A 22,017-nucleotide genomic window follows, 5' to 3' on the forward strand; every position below is an offset into this window, starting at 1 on the left:
TCCTAAAAAAAGTTACACATTCAATCGCATTACTGGTACATGTAACCTAAAACCTAGATATCCTTTAATGCTTTACGCGTAACGATATTATACTGAACAAGTATCGCAGTTTGTACCAAACAGCCTGAGACTCTAATCGGAGAACGAGTAATACTATAGTCTATGTAGATGGAATGGCAAAAATATCCATTTTAGTGAAATGTATTGAAGATGTCGTCAGAAAAATAGGGGAGGGGGGGCAAAAAATAAATAAAATAAAAGAAGATTTATAAATCATTCTTGAACTTAAAATCAACCTACGATTGTAATTCTTGACCATTAGACTGTCTAGAACCACTGGGGATGGAGGCAGGATACATCGCAGATACCAGCATCACGGCAGCGTCTGTCGCTCACGGTGGTCTGGAGCCGTACAACGGGCGGCTGAACGGTGTGAGAGGACATGGCGCCTGGGCAGGAACTCAAGTTATCGGCGAGTGGCTACAGGTAGGAAACCTCCATCAACTGGGAATCTGATAATTTCCCGTTTTTAATTGGGGTATAACAAAATCAAAAAGGAGTGAAAACTAGACAAGAGAGACAGGAGGTTTTTTAACTATTTCATTTTTTTACAACTTTTCGACGTGACTGAAACATAGACAAAGGAAGGGGAATAGAAAAAGGATGTGCCAAGCTACCCACGACAGGTTACTGTCCAAGTGCTCCCACCAACCCACTCCTACCAACTTGACACATCAAAATAAAATAATGACATAAAAGACAGACATTTCGGTTTTCCAATTTTCCACATGTTGCTACATACAGTAACAGGACAGATTACTAAAAACGGAGACGCAGCCTGTCACCTTCGGTCTTAGCCCAGCGTACGGAGTCACACCACGAGGCCTCAAAGTTTGAAGCCCCGAGGCGGACAAACTCCGTACGCAATTTCGACCTCAATGACTCCTTAATAGATGTCACCAGTTCCGTGTGTGAGGATTGCACCTGCTCAAACACTGCCTTGCATCTAGATGCCTAGATCTTCTGTTTCACCGCGGCAAATATGTATATCAGCACAATCTGATATTTTCCTTCTCGTGAAATTATGTAACTCTAAGTGGAGATCCTGATAAACGAAACAAACATTTCAGGAATGCTTCCTTGCATGTGTCCTTTCTCTGTGGTATCTAGATTTATCAAAGAACAAAGTTAATGTATGTAATATGCTAATTGTTAATAATAATAAGGAATAATTGTTAACTGTGCATGATGAAATTTGATATTTTTCATTCAGTATACGTAGAAGTAGCTCACCTCGAATTTTCAGTCACTGTTACGTCGATCTTCTTCATAAGTGATGTTGATTGATTGCTCTGAGCACGTGACGTTAGGAACAGGTGACTCGAGTAATGAATCGTAATTTCCTGGTAGACGATATCGGCCCCCGTCTCGGTTGATTGTCGGCTGGTAAACTCTAATTTAGATAGCCTCTTTTACTCCCCTCACGAAATACCGATTCAGTGCCCAGTATTCATATTTTGCTTAACGTGTACAGGTTGATTTAGGAGGTGTTGTCAAGGTGCATGGAGTCATCACTCAAGGTCGGATGAATGCTGACCAGTGGGTGACGCAGTACAAGCTTCAGTTCAGCTTGAACGAAACCTCCTGGACAACCTACAAGGATTCTGATGGGTCAGATAAGGTACGTAAAGTTGTCACGTAAAGTAAAACTCGACAATTTGTCGACTGATGTCGTCCCTGAAAGGGCAGTCAAATATAAGGACTTTTGGATTTGAAGCTATGTATGCTCAAGGCTCCAATCATATCTGATTCGAACTGCATCTAGGTATTACTGCTGCAATATTACAAGTTAAATGCAGTCCTAATTTGTGTTCCCTTTGTTGAGAACATCTTATCTGCACTCTTCCATGTGGCAAAAAATATTACATAAGGATGGTCTACATGTTTGAAAAATTACCATTATTATCATTATTGTTATTATTATTGTTTTGTTGTTAACGACTAATTTTTGCCATTACTGTTTACTTATCTAATTCAGGGCTCCACTTAGTCTTGCTTATTATCATTTATCATCTGTTGTTGTGTTTGAAATGGGATACACAAAGAAAATATTCTGTTTCCCTGACATTTCATTTTACATGTAGTGTATTACTGTAATAAGGCTGAAATATACAATAATAAAACGCATTGGCACACTCAGGCAATGTCGTATCCCAATGCTAAAAAAAAGATAGCTCCATGAGTACTGTTACTAACAGATTTTCTTGAAATCAGGTCTTCGCAGGCAACACAGATCGTACTACCGCGGTAACTCACACCCTCCGCCCGCCGGTGTCCACCTGGTACATCCGCTTTGTCGCACAGAGCTGGTCCGGATATGTCGCCATGAGGGTGGAAGTTCTGGGCTGTATGGACACCGGTAATTCAGTTCGCTCTTTTCATACTACTGTTGAGAGATAAAATGCTAGTAATGATGTTGACGGTTGAAAGAATAAAAGGACACCAGGCAAATGCCGCTTGCGTCGTAGTCGTATTGACGCCGCTTTGTTTAAGAATCAACAATTTTAGCAGAAGATTTTTTTGTCATTTTGACAAGAAAACGGCCTTCGATCGACGTATTTGTTTGGTATATGGCTAGTAACCAGGTGTCCAGGTTATTATTTTCTTTTTTTGTATCTTCATTCTCAGGTATAAAAATTCGACACCCCGTGCGGTATGCAATGTAGTATCATCTATCAACAGCTGTTGTCCACTGTAGGAGTTAAGCCTTGTGGGACTAATAGGCCTTACCACACTACAATGTAGATTCAGGAAGTTTTTATTTGCATGTACTGTGCAGCATAATTGTACGTGATATCACCCATTTTATCAAGTTATGTGGCGTTACTGTTAATTAACATTGCATTATGATTAATGTCTGCAAAGGTCAGCAGTGAACTTTATGCATCATACACTTCCCGGAGGTTTGGAATCTCAGACTTCTTGTTCTTGACTGTAAGGTTGTCTAGAGCCGCTGGGACTGGAGAGTGGACGTATCAAGGACAGCAGTATCACAGCATCGTCATCCTGGAGCAACACTCATCATTCGTACTTCGCCCGGCTCAACAAAATCATAGGGACGGGAAGCTGGGTAGGAGGTGTCAACACTCCAGGACAGTGGCTACAGGTACAATGTTGGGAAGGGCCTAGCCCGTTGCCCAGTCTATCGTAGTTTGTGCTTAATCTCCCAGCAGTATGTTTTGTGTGCTGTATTTGTTGTTGTTGTTGCTGACTTGTTTAACGTCTAATATCTCGCTACGTGGCCTCTTGGTACTGGTTTGCGCTTGGTTCAGTTTAGAGTAAAGTTTTACAACATTAATGTATTGTGTATTGCTAGTAGTGTGCGAAAGACGTCTGAATATTTTGTATGTATGTAAACTATCAGATGTTCATGTTCTTCTGCCATTTCTTTTTTTATAATAAATTTAAATTAAAAACTGAATTAATGGCTGCAAATACAGTAACAAATTGGCCCGTAGAATTCACTTACAGAGATATTAAGGACGAAAAAAAAAAAGATATGGCGTGGAACAATTTTAGATGCATCAAGCTAAATTTAAAATTTTTATTTAAAAATATAGGAAGAAAGTTGTAACATGGGTAACATGTTTGCTGTACAGGTTGACTTGGGCGGAGTAGCGAAGGTCCAGGGAGTTATAACTCAGGGTCGGGCGAATACTGGCCAGTGGGTGAAGTCATACAACCTCCGGTTCAGTTGGGATGAAACCTCCTGGACAACCTACAAGGACTCAGACGGGTCAGATAAGGTACGGCCGTCTGGTCGGATTGTATGAGGGTCTGCGTGTTTATTTCCGTGATGACTGGTTGGCTAGTGGCCGGGAATAGGTCAGCAGTGGTAGTGGTTACAAGTCTAATATGACTCGAATTTAACTCAAATTTGATTCGATTCGTGTCGAAAGGTAGGTTAAGCATAAATGTGGTCAAACTGCTCCCTAACTTCAACGTTACCCGATTTGGTTGGTTGGTGGTCTGGAGAAGGTCCTGGATATGTGCATGGGGCTTAAGATAGAGAACCACCTATAGTGTAAAAGTTAGTTAACGCACGTGATGCATAGGGCGGAGCCCATCTCCGGTTCAGTAGCCCTTGGGCCACACAGTTTTGCAATCACTTTAGCAGGGGGCTAGTTCAATGGTAGTGGAGTGTGTTTGACGTGTATTTGGCGAGCACAGTACCCACTTGCACCGGTAGTGTGTACATGGCAATGTTATTTTTTTTTTATATCAGGTTTTTACGGGAAACACGGACACTATCACCGAGGTAACTCACGTCCTCCGCCCGCCGGTTTCTACCAGATACATCCGGTTTGTTGTCCAGAGCTGGAACCGACATCAAAGCATGAGAGTAGAAGTCCTGGGGTGTATGGACACTGGTAAGTCAGTTAGAACTCAGCGAAAGCATCTGATGATAGTTTCGTTCAAGAAATTAGGATATACAGTGAAGTGAAATAAAGTGAATGAAATAGTTTTCGAACAAAGAGCGCTGAACAGAGATCTCATTACCTTCTCCAAGAAGTTTCATTTTCGGTCCCGTTCGTGTGTGTGTGTGTGTGTGTGTTTGTGTGTGGGTATACGTACGTGCGTGCGTGTGTGCGTGCGTGTGTGCGTACGTGTGTGTACGTGTGTGTGTGTGTGTGTGTGTGTGTGTGTGCAGGCTCCTGGGTGAGTGGGAAGTTTGATACAGCGTTTTGAAGAGTTTTTAACGCGTTCTCTCGGATTGTAGGATGGCCGGCTATTAAAATAACGCGTTAAAAACTGTTCAAAACGCTGTATCAATATTGTGTCTCATGCGTTGATGAAGGAGGCTAATTGTTTTCTTCGATAGGTTGCCGATCACCCTTGGGAATGGAGTCCCGACACGTTCTGGACGACAGAATAACCGCGTCGTCTGAACATGGTGGTGAGACGTGCAGGACGAGTCTGGGCCGGCTGAACCAGGCGGGCACTGCGGCCTGGTGTGCGGGGAATACCACAGCCGGAGAGTGGATACAGGTAGAACTAGAAATGTTTTTTAAAGCTGGCCGGGGGCAAAAATGGGAATAGCTGGTTGGGTGGCGTGGGTGTGATGACGATTTGTGACTCAAATAATTGGCCACCTTGCATCTTTCTATATTTTGTAATTATAGTGATATTTTGTAATTATAGTGAATTAGCGCTTACCCGCATTAAAAAACTGCATCACTTCTTCTTTCATAAAAAGGCCAGTCTTCTGCTTGGTTTTCATCGATATGGTAATGTATTGTGCACTTAGAGTCATAATGACCCCCACCCTCCTAAATGATTTAAAAGGTTTCCCAAATTTTTCTTTAAAAAGTTAAAATTATTGGATGAATGTAAAATGCCTTTGATTTGTGATATGAGCGATGCTTTTGGTTTAGGTTGATCTGGGCTTTTCCATGGTTTCGGGAGTGGTGACACAAGGTCGAGACGCCCTACTGATTGCAAGTGTACCGCAATATGTGACGTCATACAAGCTCCTGTTTAGCAACGACGGCGACTCCTGGACAACATACAGGGACTTGGACGGCTTGGATAAGGTAGACCACTAAAATAGAAACCCATTTAAGGTTCTAATTACCTTCAGAAGCAAATCATTTGTGTCGCAAGAAGTGTTCCCTACGATAATGCCAACTGCTTGTAAAGCTGAATGGTAAAAGAGAGGCAAGATAGTTTATAAACACTGTTCTGTTTGGTCTCAATCAAAAGCATTCATTTGCATTTGTACGAGTATATGGTGACCAGCTATGTACTGCTACATAATGTAGGGTGTCTCCTACAGCACCAGTTACCATGGTAACAGACGTCTGGTCCAGGTCATAGACCTTATGTGTTTGTAGAAGAAGATACAGCAGAAACAATATTGTTTTCCCTCAACGTGAAATAAAAATGTTGACTGTACCGCCGCCGTCGACGATTTTCCATTTTTCACCAGTTTTTTTTTTTCTTCCCTTTAACCAGGTTTTCACAGGTAACAGTGATGCGACGACCCCCGTTGTTCAGGCCCTTCACCCGCCTGTCACTACCAGGTACATCCGCGTGGTGGCGCTAACCTGGCACAACTGGATCAGCATGAGGCTGGAGGTCCTGGGCTGCTACGGCGTCGGTATATCGGACTATTGAACGTCTTTATTTGGGAATATTGAACCTGCGAGAGTGGTATTGGTTGTTTGAACACATGTCACGTTTTGTGCAATATATATATTATAGATTTTTGGAACTAAGCATCAAATCATTTTTTTCTTGCTTTAGGCCACACCAATTCGATTTGTTGGTTCTCAGATTATTTTTCAAAAACAATATGATGCGACAGGGCGAAAAAATAAAAACAGACCCAGGCATCCTATGATAGCCCCAGAAGCTATTAAAGGAACCATGATGTCAACATACCGGTCTGGTTTATAACTAATTACAATAAATTTAGAACTTTTTATAAAACCAAATTGCATTAATAGATGAAAAAATCTTAAGAGGCTTTCTTCCACTGTTTGGGCCAAAATATGAGCATCTGGGAGTTGGTTCAGAACCTGAAACTGTTTTTTTTTTTCAAATAAAAAAAAATGAAGTGGGTGAATCCAAGAAGAACCAATCACTTAAATTGGTGTGGCCTTACATATAATTGCCTGGGACATACTTTATGTCAATGGTATATTATCCCCATTGCACTGCCACAAGATTTTGTGAACTTACCCCAGTTTGTAAAATAGTCAGTCCAATCTTACCTGCAATACTTGCATTAAAAATATTATAATATAATATATGTATATAATTATATATACAGGTTGTTTTTAGACCCCTGCAAATGATAGCTTTAGTTTCAGTTTTTATTCGCACTTTAAAACAAAATGTAACAATACAGATACAAGAAAATATAAATGAAATGTAACAGTGCAGGGAGGCCGGAAGCATAAAATGCTTATGAGGAGGCCTCCCTTCATATCGTAAGTAACAATTCAAATAAATCGGATAAATAAGAAATAAATAAGTGATAGACTCAACAGATACAAAGTCAACAGTAGTATGGTCCTTCATAGTGAATTTTTTATTTCAACAAGGACAAGTTTAGCATAGCTAAGCCCAATCATCCCTCTTAAGGCACACATATATAGCAAAACATCTTTTAACTCACAGCAAGCAAGAATCCTAGAGCCGTACATATATGATCATAATTGCTATGACCAAAACACACACACACATATATAGAGAACAATTACAAAAACAGAGTGACATTTAAAGTGTTAGATTTACTCATTATATAACTTTATAAAAATAACTCAGTAACATCTGTTCAAAATGATTTGAAAAAAGATAGACTCTAGCTTTTAAATTTGAAAACTTAGAAATCATTATTTTGAAGGGACGGTACCATACTGATAAAGAGTTTTCAAAACTGGATGGATTCATAAATTGTTCTGTCATATTTAGTAATTTCTTAGTAATATCAGTCCTCAATTCAATGCAAAACTGCATTAATAAGCAAAGATTTAACTATTGACAGAAATGTCCAACTGAACTTGGTGTAACATTGTTGTTTTGCTTTGATGACTTAAAGACTTTGAATGAAGACAAGTTCTGGCCAGCCTGACTTTTTTTTCGTTGTCTCAATTTTGAAATCTCGACCAAATGTAACACTAAACTCCTGCATTTTGAGAGGCAAATTTTGCTGGTACTCTGACAAAGTTTACTTGGTACTCTGACAAAGTTTACTTTAAAATTATAAATGACACCTCTTTCCATATCTTAACATCACGGATCGGGTAATTTTTTTGTCAGTCATGACCAGCAAAATTCCTTCAAATGACGGAAAGATGGGCACTGGCTAGAACAGTGAAGTATTTATAAGAGCAACAGTTACAGTACACAAAAATACATTCAGAACATTAAACAAAAGGGTGTGTTTGAAACAATTGTGCTTAACCTACATGTAGTACTTTTCTACTACATTGTACATGCTTGTATGAATCAATATCTGTTTGAAATTGCATATAGTCTGTAGCACCAGCTTCCCAGGATCAAACATCCTTTAAAAACATTAAAGCATTTCAGAATTCTCCCCCTTTTGTGTATATTTATCAAACAACTGCAATATCACCAATGCTCCTTTTTTTTACATTTGCTCCTGGTAGATACACAGTAAACTGCAATGTTCTATACCCAAAACGTTTAAAGATGTCATAGAATGTTTTCCTATTAAAACCTTAGAAATTGTGCAGTGTACACTAAAACACACACAAGCTTTACTTAGCTTGACTGTAGGTGTTTAGTATGTCACTGTTTCTGAAGCCCCTGTAACATATAACTGAACATGGCCTACTGAACACTGCCGAACTCCCCCCAACCATGGTTAGGAGTAGGTTGGGAGCAAGGTTGGCTGGTGATTGACGAGGTTGCCTACTGTTCGGCTGTGTCAGTCTTCACAAAGACAGACAAAAGACCCCTTTTCAACCTTACAAACAATTTCATTCACTTCCTATATCTCTTAACAAGCTCAATATTGATAGATTATGTGAAGTAACATTATATATAATATGCAAACCATGTGCAGTGCACACTCCTTACACAGCAGCATTTTTGGACGGATTGTCAGTCACAAAATTATGTCATAATATATTAATTAGGCCCACCAAGTTAATTAGTTGGTTCTTGGATTTGCTGACTTCATTTTTTTTCTGATTTGCAAAAAAAAAAAAACAGGTTCTGAATGAACTCCGAAGTGATCATACTTTGGCTCCAAATTTGTTTGAGAAAATTAATTCCTTGTCTAAATTTTCTATTTGGTAGTTTTTCGATCTATCAATGCAGCGGTTTGGATGAAAGTTCAAAATTCTTTATTTATTTTCACCATCTGGGTGATGTCGTATGGCTCTCAGTGGTAGCATTTAGGCCTGTTATCTTAGGATAATTGAGGCTTTTTTTTTGTTTTGTTTTGGGGTTTTTCACCCTGTTGCTTCAGAAAGATCCCAGAACCGTATAATTAAATTGGTGTAGCCTTACTTAAAAGTAGCAGTAGTATACATTAGACACCTGATACATGTGCTTCCTTCACATGTATACAGCTGGCAAGCTATATACCCAGTAGTAAACATCTGGAACTCTCTGGGTAACACTGTCACACAAGGAGTGCATGAGCAACCTTAAAACTTGTTCAAGAACTGTTCCTTGGTGACAAATTCTTAAAGTCTTTACTATTGTACATCGGGTCAGTGACATCTTCCTTCAAAGCAGCAGCTTGGTATTGTTATTGCATGGTTGTCATGGAAACATGTTACCCTGGTAACCAACTTCTGCAGGTTGACCTTGTAGTATACTCAAGGTGACAAAACCTGGAAAGAAAAAAAATCATATAGTAGGTTTATTTGGGGCCTATTGGGGATCTAAGTACAATGTTCATAAAATGTGCCTTTTGTCAATGTGTATACATTATAAATTATGATAATCATTATTTGAATTACAAATTAATTTGAATTCGTGCTGGACATGTGTTTCAAAATGGGGATGAATTTTGATTAGATTTTTTTCTTTCTTGTTTATTTCGCTTTGGCAATCTCTAGTGATTGAACTTAAACAATACAATTGAATTTGAAAGTAAAACTTGCATGAGGACACTTATGAAATACAATTATAAAATAAGTTAAAAACACATTTGCTGAAAATTCTTTGTCTCATTCACCAACCTAAACCCCTGTTGCCAATTTAATGCACCCTAAAAGCTGAGTTACATGTAGGAGGGAATATAATGTAAGTCTGTTATATCTCCTATTCAGCCTGTATGAATATAAGTATAACCTGGTAGATATGCTAGATAGGTAGATATACTCTGTACTTCCTGAGGGTTGAAAGAAGGATTTGCATATAAACAGGTTTTCTTCCCCAAGTCTTTGCAACGTTAAGGCTCTATATGGGTTTTTAGTAGTAGCTTTAGTAATGCATGTTTTCCTCCAAGATGACCTGAAGAAAATCCCAATTTTAAGGTCGCTAGTTTTAGTCTCAGTGGGAGGCCAAAGCTGTTTCTCCAGTTTAGCTGTTGTATTTATAGCATAAAGGCAAGAAAAACACTTGCCCTTTCATGGGAATACTGAAGTAATGGCTCCAGGCTACCAATTCTCTATTGGTATGGGGTTAAACCAGTGTTGTAGCCAGCCTAAATTTTCTGTCGGGTTAATATTGCTTGACATCATGAGATATCAATGAATATTGTTGAGCATGTAAGGCACATTAGGCTTGGGGATCCAGGGGAATGATGCTCTCCCAAGAAATTTTTACCCTCTGAAATACTTAAGTTCCTGCATTTTCATTTAGGCAAATTTTGCCAGTAGATTTAAGTTTAGTTTAACGACAATTCTCTTTCCATAATCTTAACACACCAAGTAGCAAAATTCTACCAAATGACGGAAAGAGGCACTGACTAGAAGTAGAACACTCTGTGAGTGGGTTAAACTGCTTGCTGAAATAGTAAATGGGGATTAATTAGAATTATATGCTTCATATCATTTAACTTATTACATTGACCTCTTCCAAAAGAAAAAAAAGTATACAACACAAAGTTATTTCAACCATGGTATAATCACCTGCAGATTATCCGTGACCTGTGGTCGTCAAGGCCACAGGGCCCCACCTCATGCTGTCCTCCATCTGCCCCTGCCCGTACATGTTGGTCATCATGTTGCCCCCGGTGATGATATCCTGCGTCGTGCGCTGTGTCTTACACGTCTGGACGTGCTTCAGCGTCTGTCTCAGCTGCTTCTGCAGCTCACGAATGATCGACCGCTGGTCCACGTTCGGCCACGACGCCTTCTTCGTCGCCTCGTTGAACGGATACGTGAGGATGAAATCTCCTACCCGGGGCAGCGGGCCCTGCGCCCTGTTCTTGTTCTCGGAGTCCTGAGCGACATTAGTAGTTCTCTGGTACAGTGGTCTACGCGGCCTGCTACCGCTTGTCATGGAAGTGGGGGTACTGGACAGACTGACCCTACGCCCAGTATCAGTTCTGTTCACACCTGAATTTCCCACCTGTGCAGATTGGTTAGATTGTCGGTTTAAGGGATAAGAGTACCTTCTCCTGGGGCTCTGCACCTTTGGTTTAGTAACTGATGTCTTATCTTGGGTATTAGTTACGGTTGAGGTGTCTTCTTCAGCAGAGACACCTTTGTTTCCTGTACTACTCTCATCTGTCTCTTCTTCCACAATGTTTTCATTGGCTCCCTTTTCAGAAGACTTGTTATCATTGGTTGATGCACTGCCCTGTTCATCATTTGAAACTGCCTCCTGGTTGGCTGATGACTTAGGAGAGGCACTGCCGGGATTGGCCACTTGGTCTGTGGAGGGGGCAGACTTTGTTTTGATTCGTTGCTCCTCTAACATCTGTGCCCTGCGCGCTGCAGTTGCCGTGGTGATTTTATGGCTCTTGCTTTTTTCCCTCCTTACTTGGAACGACATTTTCTTCCTCTGACCGGGAGTCTGGCCTTGAACCTCAGGAAGCGACAACCTCCGATTTAGATTCTGGACAGGCGTGGTCCTCGGGGAGGTGTAGTCGGTTCTACGTCCCTCCTTGATGGGCTCTAGTCGACTTTCCTCCTCGCCCTCACCATGGTTACCGTCTCTATGGCAACCATCTCCGTCCTCTTCTACAGTTGCGTCGTCTCCACTGAGACTGGGGCTCTGACTGCTGGTGCTGCTACCCAGGCTTGTGGTGGAGCCGCGGCGCGGTGACAGAGGAGGCAACGTCGGGCTAGTACGGGACGACCCCTGCTTCAGGCCTTTCCCGTTCCCTGTGGAAACCATGCCCGCCCTTGGCGAGGGACTCTGCTTAGCATTAAAGCTGCCCCTATGCCGGAGAGTACGACTGTATCGCGGCGAGGAGGCGCTGTAGGCTGCGTTGATTTTACTCGCACGGAACTCTTGGCCACCCCGTTCACAGTCCGACTCCTTGAAGTTCATGATTTCAACAAAGTCGTGCAGCATCGGCTTCTTGACTATCAAGTCAGCCTGGCAGTCCACACTCAGGGCGGGGCTGAAGTTCACCTCCAGCAGCCACGGCTTCATATTCTCGTCTATCAGTATGTCGAAACCGAACAGCTCGCAGCAGTACGGCGCCTTCGGAACAGTCGGAACCTGACACAGCAGCGTCAAGGTCACGATATTGCTGATCCGTTGCCACAGCATGCGGTCATCGAGATTGGATTGGTGGAAATACGTCCGGAGCTGCGACAAGGTCCACTTGCACCCTGGCCCTACGCGCTCTTTGTCTGTAGAGTAGGAGGGGCTAAACTTGTTGATGCTGGTGTTGGTAAGATGGGAGAAGACATTGTCAATAGTGGAGAGGTCAAACTTCTCGGTGCTAAAGCGTACAATACCCTCCTGGTAGATGTAGACCGTCAGGGGATGGAAACTCGGTACGCAGACGTAGATACGGAGGTCGAACTTGTAACCGGATATGAGCAGCGGGTTGGTCATGTATCTTTGCACCACGGCTTGACAGTCGTACGTCAGCTCGCCGAGGTCACGGAATATGAAAATCCCGCGCCCGCGCGACATGTCCGCAGGTTTGCATATCCAGAAGTGCGGCTTGTCGGGTTCTGTTTGCTTGATCTTCGTGTACTCTGCTACAAACTTTGTGTAGTCGTTAGGAAGGTTAAACGCTTGCGGGCTGAAGCTGTAGACCGTCGGGCCATACACGCCTCTCATGCGCCGCAGGTTACGAGCCAGACAGTCCTTCTTCGTGATGGCGTCTGTCTTCGGGTAGTGGTTGAGCCGCTGCCATGACATCGTCTGATTATAGTCGGAGACTCGGAATCTCGTTGTACGCCAGTGCAAGTTCCAGTCATACTCCTCGTGTAGGTCTTCATCCCACTCTAACCACGAGCGCTCCAACAGAACTTGTCGTACCACTTCCGGCACGTTATCGGAAAGACGGAATATCAGCGCCTTATCTTCACCTTGAGATGACATTTTTCTTACTATAAATGGACGGAATGATAGAAAAAATGTCAGAGTTTTGTCTTCACATAGTCTTATGTTCTTCCATTGTAGGAAGTTTCCCACACGTTAACTTTGTGATTTTTCAGTCATGTTGAAGAGACTTTTGTAGATGGATCTGCACTGGTCTGCTTCTCTTCCTTCATACTGGATCTGCAACAAAGCAAAACAACTGTTACAGTGTAAGAACTTATTCTCGTGTTTAAACCTTTTAATTTCTAAAACTCAAACTGCAAGTCATGCAAGCCTCAGAGAAGCCTGGCCTATACAAATAGCCTTAGGTAAACTCTTTTCGTACTGCACTTGTCTGCCTGAAAGAAACCCAATGTGGCATGACAGAACTTTTTACATACCTCACAGTGCAGGGCCCAAAATACCACCTGCATATGCAGGTTAGTGCAGGCAAACCTGGAGCTATGCATGCCAGGTATTTCTGATGTCTACCTGCACCTAACCTGCACTGGTCCATTTATAGGGCAGTGCTAATATCATAATTACAAAATTCAATGTATATGTACTTAGGTATATTTGACTGCTACGACCTATTAAGTGTAAAAGCATTTTTGATAAAAGCAATAATGGCAATAGTTTCTGAACAGTTTTTAGATTAAATATGTTAGATCTGTACTTCTGAATTCCAAGTGGTTCAGATAAAATTTGTCTGGTGCAGGTGATTTTCAATGTTACCTGCACCTGAATGCAGTAATGCAGAAAAAAGTACAAGGGTTAGTACAACTTATGACCTCACCTGTTGTAGTATTTTCTGCCATGCCCTAACCACAAAAGCTATGAAAATTTGTCCTTTTCTTCATTTTATGACCTTAGTTAGCCGTTATACTCAGTAGCGGGTACTGGTGCATCTAGTGTGGCCCAGCTTTGTGTGTGCAACAATAGCACAGGTCACACCGGACACTATAAATAGAAGGTAAGCGATTGTGGCAGGTAACATGAGCATAACACACCGGCTTATGCAACACACACTGTTTTGTTTCCTCTGGAAGCAAGAAAGTTTATTGGTTACCTTTGATACTAGTGATAGGGAAACCAGACTGTATATGGCTCTATGTTTAAGTTTCTTTGGTCACTTCACTGGACATACTGGCGTTAGGTGGACTGGAAAGTGGCCCACAGCCGGTCAGAGATCGGGTTGCTAGGTTACCGTATTGTCTGTCACATTCACATGGTTCTATAGGACTGCACATGCCAGAACGAACTCTGCTTTATAACCGATACTACTCAACATAATGGGAGTCAGGATCACATGTAACAACATGTGTGGGAGGGGGTTACTGACCTTAATGATTATAAAATGGAAAAAAATTCTGCAAAGATTGCATGTAATTCAAAGAACATTTAAGTGTGACATAATGTTTTGGCACTGTGTTATATAATTTTTGTTGAGTGACAAACTGTACAATTTCTAACATTCTGCTAGTGGATACTTACATGATTGTGTAATATTATGTGATTGCTGACATTGTTACTCGATCATGTACAGTCAGTAATATTTCATAACACTTTATAATTTAAGACCATAGCACAATCAATCTCTGTTTCTATCATTCTCTGGAAGTCTGAATTTTTAAAGACGTCACTGTCACCAAAAGGTTGACTTTTCTATTGATTGTAAAAGTGTCTTTTGAACCGTTGCCAGGTATGAGTGTACTAACAAAGTAGACTACTGCAATGTCAGGCTGTGGTCACTTCTCAAGCTCAATGACTTTTTGTGTCAGTACTAGCCACAGTCCTAATATTACATTACAAGCAACAGTAAAGCCTTTTCATGCTGGTAAAAACCCTGTTGTTTGACATTCTGTTTATCCCATAACAGTTTTCTGTTTTTTCTACAATAGCATCTCTTAAGCCCCAAACTTATTTCTCCTTTCAAACAGACATTTGTTTTAAAACTTGTGGCAAAGAAATTACTGTTAGAAAAAACATTCTGTCCGTGCTTTGTGTCTCTCATGAGATTGGATTTGAAGTCTTTTGTGAAGGCTTGGCAATGGTGACGCAGTTGTATGAAGAAAACTAATGACTTTAAGTACAATGTGTGTCAATTTAATTACCCTACAACGTCTGGATGGCTGAATACGCTTTACGTAACTTAGTTCTGCTGAGTGTTAGGGGGGACAATTAAGAGTGACAGCGTACTGGTCGTTGCTATGGCAACACCGTGCGTATTTGTTCTTCTACTGTGCGTGCTGAACAGGTGGAATGTCAGTATCGTCCCGGATTATTCACGCGCTGCCACCTCTGCGGACAGGCTTCGTGCCGGGTTTAAAAGAGTCACTTAATCTCGCGCTGACAGGGGATCACCGAAAAACTTCGAAGTTTTTTTCACAAAGTCGTGACGCCAAAAAAGGTTCCGCTGACTGAGCGCACTTTGTAAACATGTGTCAGACTTTGATAGATTATGCTAATGTTTGAGTAACGGTTTTAAAAGATTCATCCTTTGTCTTTTCGAAAGATAATACTTTTAAAAAAAGTCACAACAAAATCAAAGTCAACACAAATTAACTAACTTTATATTACGACCTTAAGTTTATGTAAGCTTAATCATGAGAATTATCATAACATGAAACCTAGCAGGGTACAATAATTTGATTCCTGTATAGTATTGAATTTCGTCTCTATATTAAACCTCTTTGTTTTCCATAATGATGATGAAAATGCACTTAAGAATGGCAGAGAATTCGAATTATTGCTAATTTGCTAATAAAACAACCTCCTAGCCAACAGATTACAGGCAATTTTGGTCCTCGAAAGTCAGGCTGGCATTCAAGGCCTTGACCTTCTGGTGCAAAAAGTACCCGACTGTGTACTCAAAAACCCTTTTGTGCCTTCCTCCAATAGTTGGAGAGTGCAATATAATAATTGATGAGATATATAATAATTAATGAGAGGAGTGCTGCACCTGATCCATCGTGGGAGGTTAAGACTGTGACAGGTCTGTGTGACGATATAATATTGACTTGACGTCTGGGTTTGCTTACAGAAGGAGACCTGAGTCTAGATCATTACATCTCGACCGGACGCACAAAGCACATTATCAAGGTTCAAGTGGGCCATAATTATAACTCTTAATAAATAATCGTATGTAAGGCCACACCAGTTTAAATATGCGCATTTTGGAGCTGATTCAAAAGAACCTGATTTTTTTTTGTTTTGCAAATCAGAACAAAAATTAAGCGGGAAAGTCCAAAAACCACGATTAAATTGGTACCGTATGGCCTTATTTAAAAACTAAATAGGAGTTTGCATATATCCAACAGACAACTTTTAATTATGATACATGCATTTGAAAAAATAACAAAATTCTTTGAATACCTGCTCTATATTTAATAATCCTTACAAACACCCTAATGTTAGATCTACTTGGCTGAGTGCATATCCCTGGAGTAACTTTTGAAATGGAAACAAAACATTGCTACAACATGAGTCTTAAGTTTCTTTCTTCTGCGTCATCTTCTTTGCTGGAGGATTTGAAGGGCTCTTGTAACTTAAGAAAGTTGGTATTGCGTGACATCATACGTGATGTTGTTATAGCTGTGACTGCTTAAACTTAAAGGCAATTCTAATACAATTTGAGGGCCACAAAGCAAGACGTATTCTGGATGGGAAAATCTGTCTGAATCACTCTGATATTGATATTTTAACGTACTGCCATTTTTTTCCACATCGTCATTTATACTTGAAGCGTTTGAAATAAGCTAGTACCTTTATTTTTTGGTACCACCAATAAATAGCTAGAACCAGTCTACAATACAAAACAAGCAACCATTTCCTGTCAGCGACAGAATGACCAGAAAATTGGCTTGAAAACTTTACTGCCCTGACATCTGACTTTGGGTGCCTTTAGCTTAAAGTTTAAGAAATCAGTACCTGTCCTAATCATTCTTATTTGCATAAAACAGTCAAACCAAAAAAAAAACTGTGCCACAGCAAAAAGGTATAGCAATGAGTTGAAGAGCCTTTCAATGGCAAGCGTATTGGTGGAAGTATTCAGTTTCAAGTGTGGTCGAACGCCACGTAGACCAGAATGGCTTTGAATGAATCTCCATCAATCAGTAAAGCGGATACTCTGAAGCTCTGCGAAGTACTCAGGTATCTATTCAGGTAGACTTAAGTTGGTAACAGGAAGCAATACTGTGCATATGTAGAGTGAGAAACTCTACTCTCTGCCTCTTCAGTTCAAAAACTTCAACTCAAGAGTCAGAAGAAGTAGTCTGACTTTAGTTTAAAAATCGCAGTGTGGAGAAATGTAGTAAACAATTAAAGTACAGCCTACCACTAGTACCAGTTAAATTGTGATCCAAGTCTTCATTTCTTTATTTTAGGGCAAAACAATTAAGCAGACTACTACTTCCGTCCATCCGGATCATAAAAATTAAAACAAGAACATCCCACCCATATGCATTTCTTTAGGACTTTTTAAACACTGTCTTAAGTTCTACCATACCATTGAGTCCCCTTTCTAAACTCTCATCAGAATATTCCCGTGTACACCGGATATTTCTGCACATACCAGGCAGTTCAAGTGGGGCATCGGTATTTTGGCAACATGACATGCGTGCAAATTTTGTTTGGTAGCACTGTGGTAGAAGTCAATGCCCTACATGCTTGAACAGTTGGAAAGTACAGTTAATGTTAGGTACAAGAATTCCACACCAAACATTAATTTTAAGGCTCTTCAAGGGGCTGGGGCTGCGTGGTTTTGTGATGGACCAGTGCAGGTTAGGTTCAGGTAGACATCAGAAATACCCGCACAGCTCCAATTTACATTTGTAACTAATGCATATACCCAGTACATGGACCAGTGCAGGTTAGGTGCAGGTAGACATCAGAAATACCTGCACAGCTCCAATTTTACCTGCACTAACCTGCACATGCAGGTGGTATTTTGATCCCTGGCTAGGTCGTGTTAAGTAACCATACTTCCCTCTTATCTAGTTTGTGTACTTAGTTAGTACATTATGTTATCAAAACACGAACGCCAGACATATTCATCTGAACAGAAGTACACTACAGGTAATATGAGCATTATGACAGCCAGCAAAAGTGCAGAGTCATGATAGAACTCTAATATGGGTGCTCGGTGTACAGTACCAGTCAAATGGGGTCATCTGGACCCGTATAATATGTATTACTTTTATGTAACGCCTCATTTTCTAAGACTCTGTATAGAGAGTCTTATTTTAATAAACGATTCAAGCAGTCAGGTATACATTATATATATATATATATATATATATAATGTTATATATATAAGTTACACAAAAACCTGAAGGAAGTTTATATTGGCAAAGTTAACTCAAAAAAATTTTACCCAAATGATCAGCTGTCAACATTACAATATAACAAAAGCACTGCAGAGTCTCTAGATCTACATACCTCCTATAAAGGTGTTCACATATAACTTATCAATGCAAATTACCTATCTAGACAACAACACCAGCCAAATTGTATATGCCCTCTTATTTAGATTAATGATATATTAATAAAATTTAATATACTATATAATAATGATTCTGTCAGCACCCTGGCTCAGGCTGTACTAATATATAGTACTTGTCAGCTGTACTTGTCACCAAAGTATCCAGAGCTGTGCCTATCCAGTTCTATATACAGTGTACGAGGTATGCCTGTTAGGGTTAAGGATCAGGCATACAGTAAGTATTAGTTAGAGTAGAACTGGATAGTTTTCAGGTATCCGAGAAGGTAGATTTGTTTCAGGATTTGTTCTGGACTTTCCAGAACAGCGTCTGTGCGTAGTTTTGGATAAAGCACGGTTCTAGATACAGACACCGCAGGATAGACCACAGAACACCTGTGGACACCTGTAATTGTGACCCATATGGGAATCTCACCTGTTTTTCCCAGCTACGACATTGGTGTGCCCTTAACGTACACAAGATACTGTCTTAATACAAGTTATACCTTAAGAAAAACGTTGTAGTCTAGGACAAGAAACTGGAGTAAAACGTCTCAGTCTGCAAGGATTTTCCGGTTGAGTCGTAAGGATCACTTCAGTAGATCGTGAGAAAAACCTCTCGAAACCGGGGAGGCCTAATCCCTTGGTTGGTGGAGCCCCGAACGTACAACAATTAGACCAACAAAGAAGGAAGTGTACTTACGGCTCAGCGATCAATAGCTGCGGCTGGCGGCCCGGCAAATATTTGGGTGAACGTGGAAACAGTGTCACAACTTGTTCGAGTGGAGTGTGGGGTAACCTGGAAAAATCGATGTCTGGTGGTGGAGCTGTCAATTTACCAGCGGAGTTCTAACATACGACAGCGGTCCTGAGGAGCGTGGCCAGCCGAAGCGGTCCCGGCGACTCCATGGCAAGTCCGTTGCCTTGGATTTGTCACCTTTTGTGGCCGTCTGTTTGTGTTAGGATCACCTTTATGGTGCCACCCCCGCCCACTACTGCGAGTTCTGGTAGGATAGAACCTGACCTCGTGCCGGGAGGTCATCAGGCTATTCCACATTTTTGATAGGGGTGTGATAAGTCAAACTGAAAACATATTTACAACAGCCAGGATTTTTATCTCATTTACGCTCAAGATACACCAAAAATAACGTTATAAACGTATAAATAATTTAGTTTCATAGAATAAGTGTAACATTTTAAAGCTGTTTATGAATATATATAAATGTAAACCTACCTCGCGCGAAACTGTGAAAATGGAATCGTTCAAAGGCCCCAAGGCTTCATGCACACCTGTCATTTCGACCAATCACAGTCCACCATTTTCTCCACAGGGGCCACAGGCGACCAATCGCCGTCGCCCATTCTGCCCCCAGGTAACCAGACACTCATTGAGGAACATGTACCGAGTCACTGCACCATTGATGTAACCAGGTAACACTATCAACACCACAGAAAAGGCCTTCACTCCGAAAGGGCCCTTCTCTCGCCGCTGTCCACACTCATCATAGGTTCTTCAGCTTACTGATTGAAATGAGAACACCCTGGTCTTTTCACGGGCACAAAGCGTTTTGTTGAAAGCGTTTTTTGGTGGCCACACAATCCTAGCGTTTGGTAGCGCCTGGTCAAATGGAACGCCAATTACTTGTTTTGTTTTGACTTAAGCATAACAGTTGCAGCATAAAAGAGCAAAAACATAGGACGACGGGCGATGTAATACAAGTGCAGATTCCGTAGACCTTATAAAAATTACACCTGTTAATCTTTTGAATTCCATGTTTTAGACAGAATTCCCCCAGGACGTTATACTTTTGTTGACACTTTCAGTGGCCATGCGGTGTGACCAAGAGTTCGCTTTTGTGTATCAAACCTAACATTATTTCACCAGCTTGAGACTGAAGTTGTGGCATTAATCAACTTCATCTCACGAAACTAACCAGCAAACTTTTCCAATTTATAATCATTAAAGTAGACAAAAATATACCTTGCCGTCGAATAAATATAATCCGATAATCTCTTTAATCGGACCCAAGTGTATAAAAGTGTCCAGTTTATGGGACAAGCTGTCGCGACATATTGTTACATCGATCTATCAAACAGTATACATGTGGTTCACAGTAGCAAAGTACAAGCGTGTGATCCCCACACACTAGGTCCTCTAAGACCCTAATGTTCATCTGATAATCCTAACGTTGCTATGAAGCGGCGGTGTGACTTTGGTATGTGTGATAAGCTAACGCTTACATATAGCCCGGAGCACGGTCGGCTAATGGATGCACAAACAACACGTAGAACTTTATTGACACAACAAAAAGTACAGCGACTTTCGTAAGGTCTTCAACTTTTTTTTTATTGACTTAATAGTTCACCAGAAAACAAGGCTCAAGGGAGCCACTTAAATGCTATGGCCGGGTTACTGTACAGCCAGTGACGAAAGATGTTTGTTGACTTAAAAAGTTTAACCCATGGGAAGCAATCACGCAGTAGCTTGTTCCATAGTAAAAGTGTCCAACTACATTTTCATGTAAACATAGATACATGGGTACGACAAAATTTGACCAACGTACAAAACAATACTGTATACTATTTGTTCTAAGGTCTAAAAATGTTTTGATATATTTACCTATTTGTACACAGTAAAGGTTATTACCTACTAGAATGAAATTGAATTTATCTATAGCATGAGATGTAAGAAATTCTGTTTGAAGTGGAATGTAACTATATACGTGCTCTCATACAGAAAGTTAACGTTGTTAACTCAAAATTCTCACTGCAGACAACAAAAACAACAAAACATACATGCCCTGTACGTCAGTATTGCATGCATTACGTTCAGCTTTTCACAATATTTTGACACGTTCGAACATATTTATCATATATACATATATATAGTACATGAATACGTCATAGAAATTATTATTAGTAAACGTCATAAAATAAAGGAAAAAAAACTACCAGACCATGACTCATGTGTCCTTAGTTGACCCCAAGGACAGTGGAAGTTCAGGTCAATCCGTAGAACGAAGGCATGTCACGGTTGACTAGATTTTGAAACCACTTATCCAACGGACAAAAGAAGAGATTCTCAGTAAGCAATGACGGTCCCATTGAAAACTACAGGACGTGCAGTTTACTAAGAGACCCACTGCTGTTGTGAATGAACCGAATGAATGAACGAATGAATGAACGAATGAATGAACGAATGAATGAACGAATGAATGAACGAACGAATGAATGAATGAATGAATGAATGAATGAATTGATGAATGATCGCTATTTGCCCATCATGGTTGGCTAAATGCTGTACATGCATACAGTTTCACACTTTTGCGTAAGGAATTATTACTATATACATGAGGAGGAGAAACAAAAGAACTAAAGCTCTTCTACAGTATATCAATATATCGTTTACAAAAAGTAGAAAATACAAGGCTATACTTTATTAAGCTTAGGTCTATCATTTTTGCTGGCTGTTTACATCGTGTATCTAAATTTAGGGCAAGGGCAATAGAATTGTGTCTGTCCTTCTATTACGTACTCTCCAGTACAAAATGAACGAT

The 22,017-nt window shown here is 40.6% G+C and overlaps 2 protein-coding genes across 2 annotated transcripts; one reads left to right on the forward strand and one right to left on the reverse strand.

Annotated features, from left to right (window-relative positions):
- The first annotated feature begins 342 nt into the window (after positions 1 to 342).
- On the forward strand, positions 343 to 6,177 carry LOC109464552 (EGF-like repeat and discoidin I-like domain-containing protein 3). Its single transcript, XM_019761556.1, has 9 exons — positions 343 to 486; positions 1,535 to 1,681; positions 2,275 to 2,419; positions 3,000 to 3,166; positions 3,660 to 3,806; positions 4,286 to 4,430; positions 4,883 to 5,049; positions 5,436 to 5,594; positions 6,016 to 6,177. Exons 1-9 carry the CDS (start codon positions 343 to 345, stop codon positions 6,175 to 6,177), a joined length of 1,383 nt encoding a protein of 460 aa, XP_019617115.1.
- A 2,809-nt stretch (positions 6,178 to 8,986) lies between these two features.
- Positions 8,987 to 19,484, reverse strand: LOC109464630 (probable tubulin polyglutamylase TTLL2). The gene is made up of 3 exons (XM_019761641.1): positions 19,164 to 19,484; positions 10,623 to 13,182; positions 8,987 to 9,377 (listed from the first exon to the last, which is right to left on the reverse strand). Exon 2 carries the CDS (start codon positions 13,000 to 13,002, stop codon positions 10,630 to 10,632), a length of 2,373 nt encoding a protein of 790 aa, XP_019617200.1. The 5' UTR covers positions 13,003 to 13,182; positions 19,164 to 19,484; the 3' UTR covers positions 8,987 to 9,377; positions 10,623 to 10,629.
- Positions 19,485 to 22,017: the final 2,533 nt, after the last annotated feature.

The sequence above is a fragment of the Branchiostoma belcheri genome, unplaced genomic scaffold, assembly GCF_001625305.1.
Source record: "Branchiostoma belcheri isolate BF01 breed outbred unplaced genomic scaffold, Haploidv18h27 scaffold14, whole genome shotgun sequence".
Classification (NCBI taxonomy): Eukaryota; Metazoa; Chordata; class Leptocardii; order Amphioxiformes; family Branchiostomatidae; genus Branchiostoma; species Branchiostoma belcheri.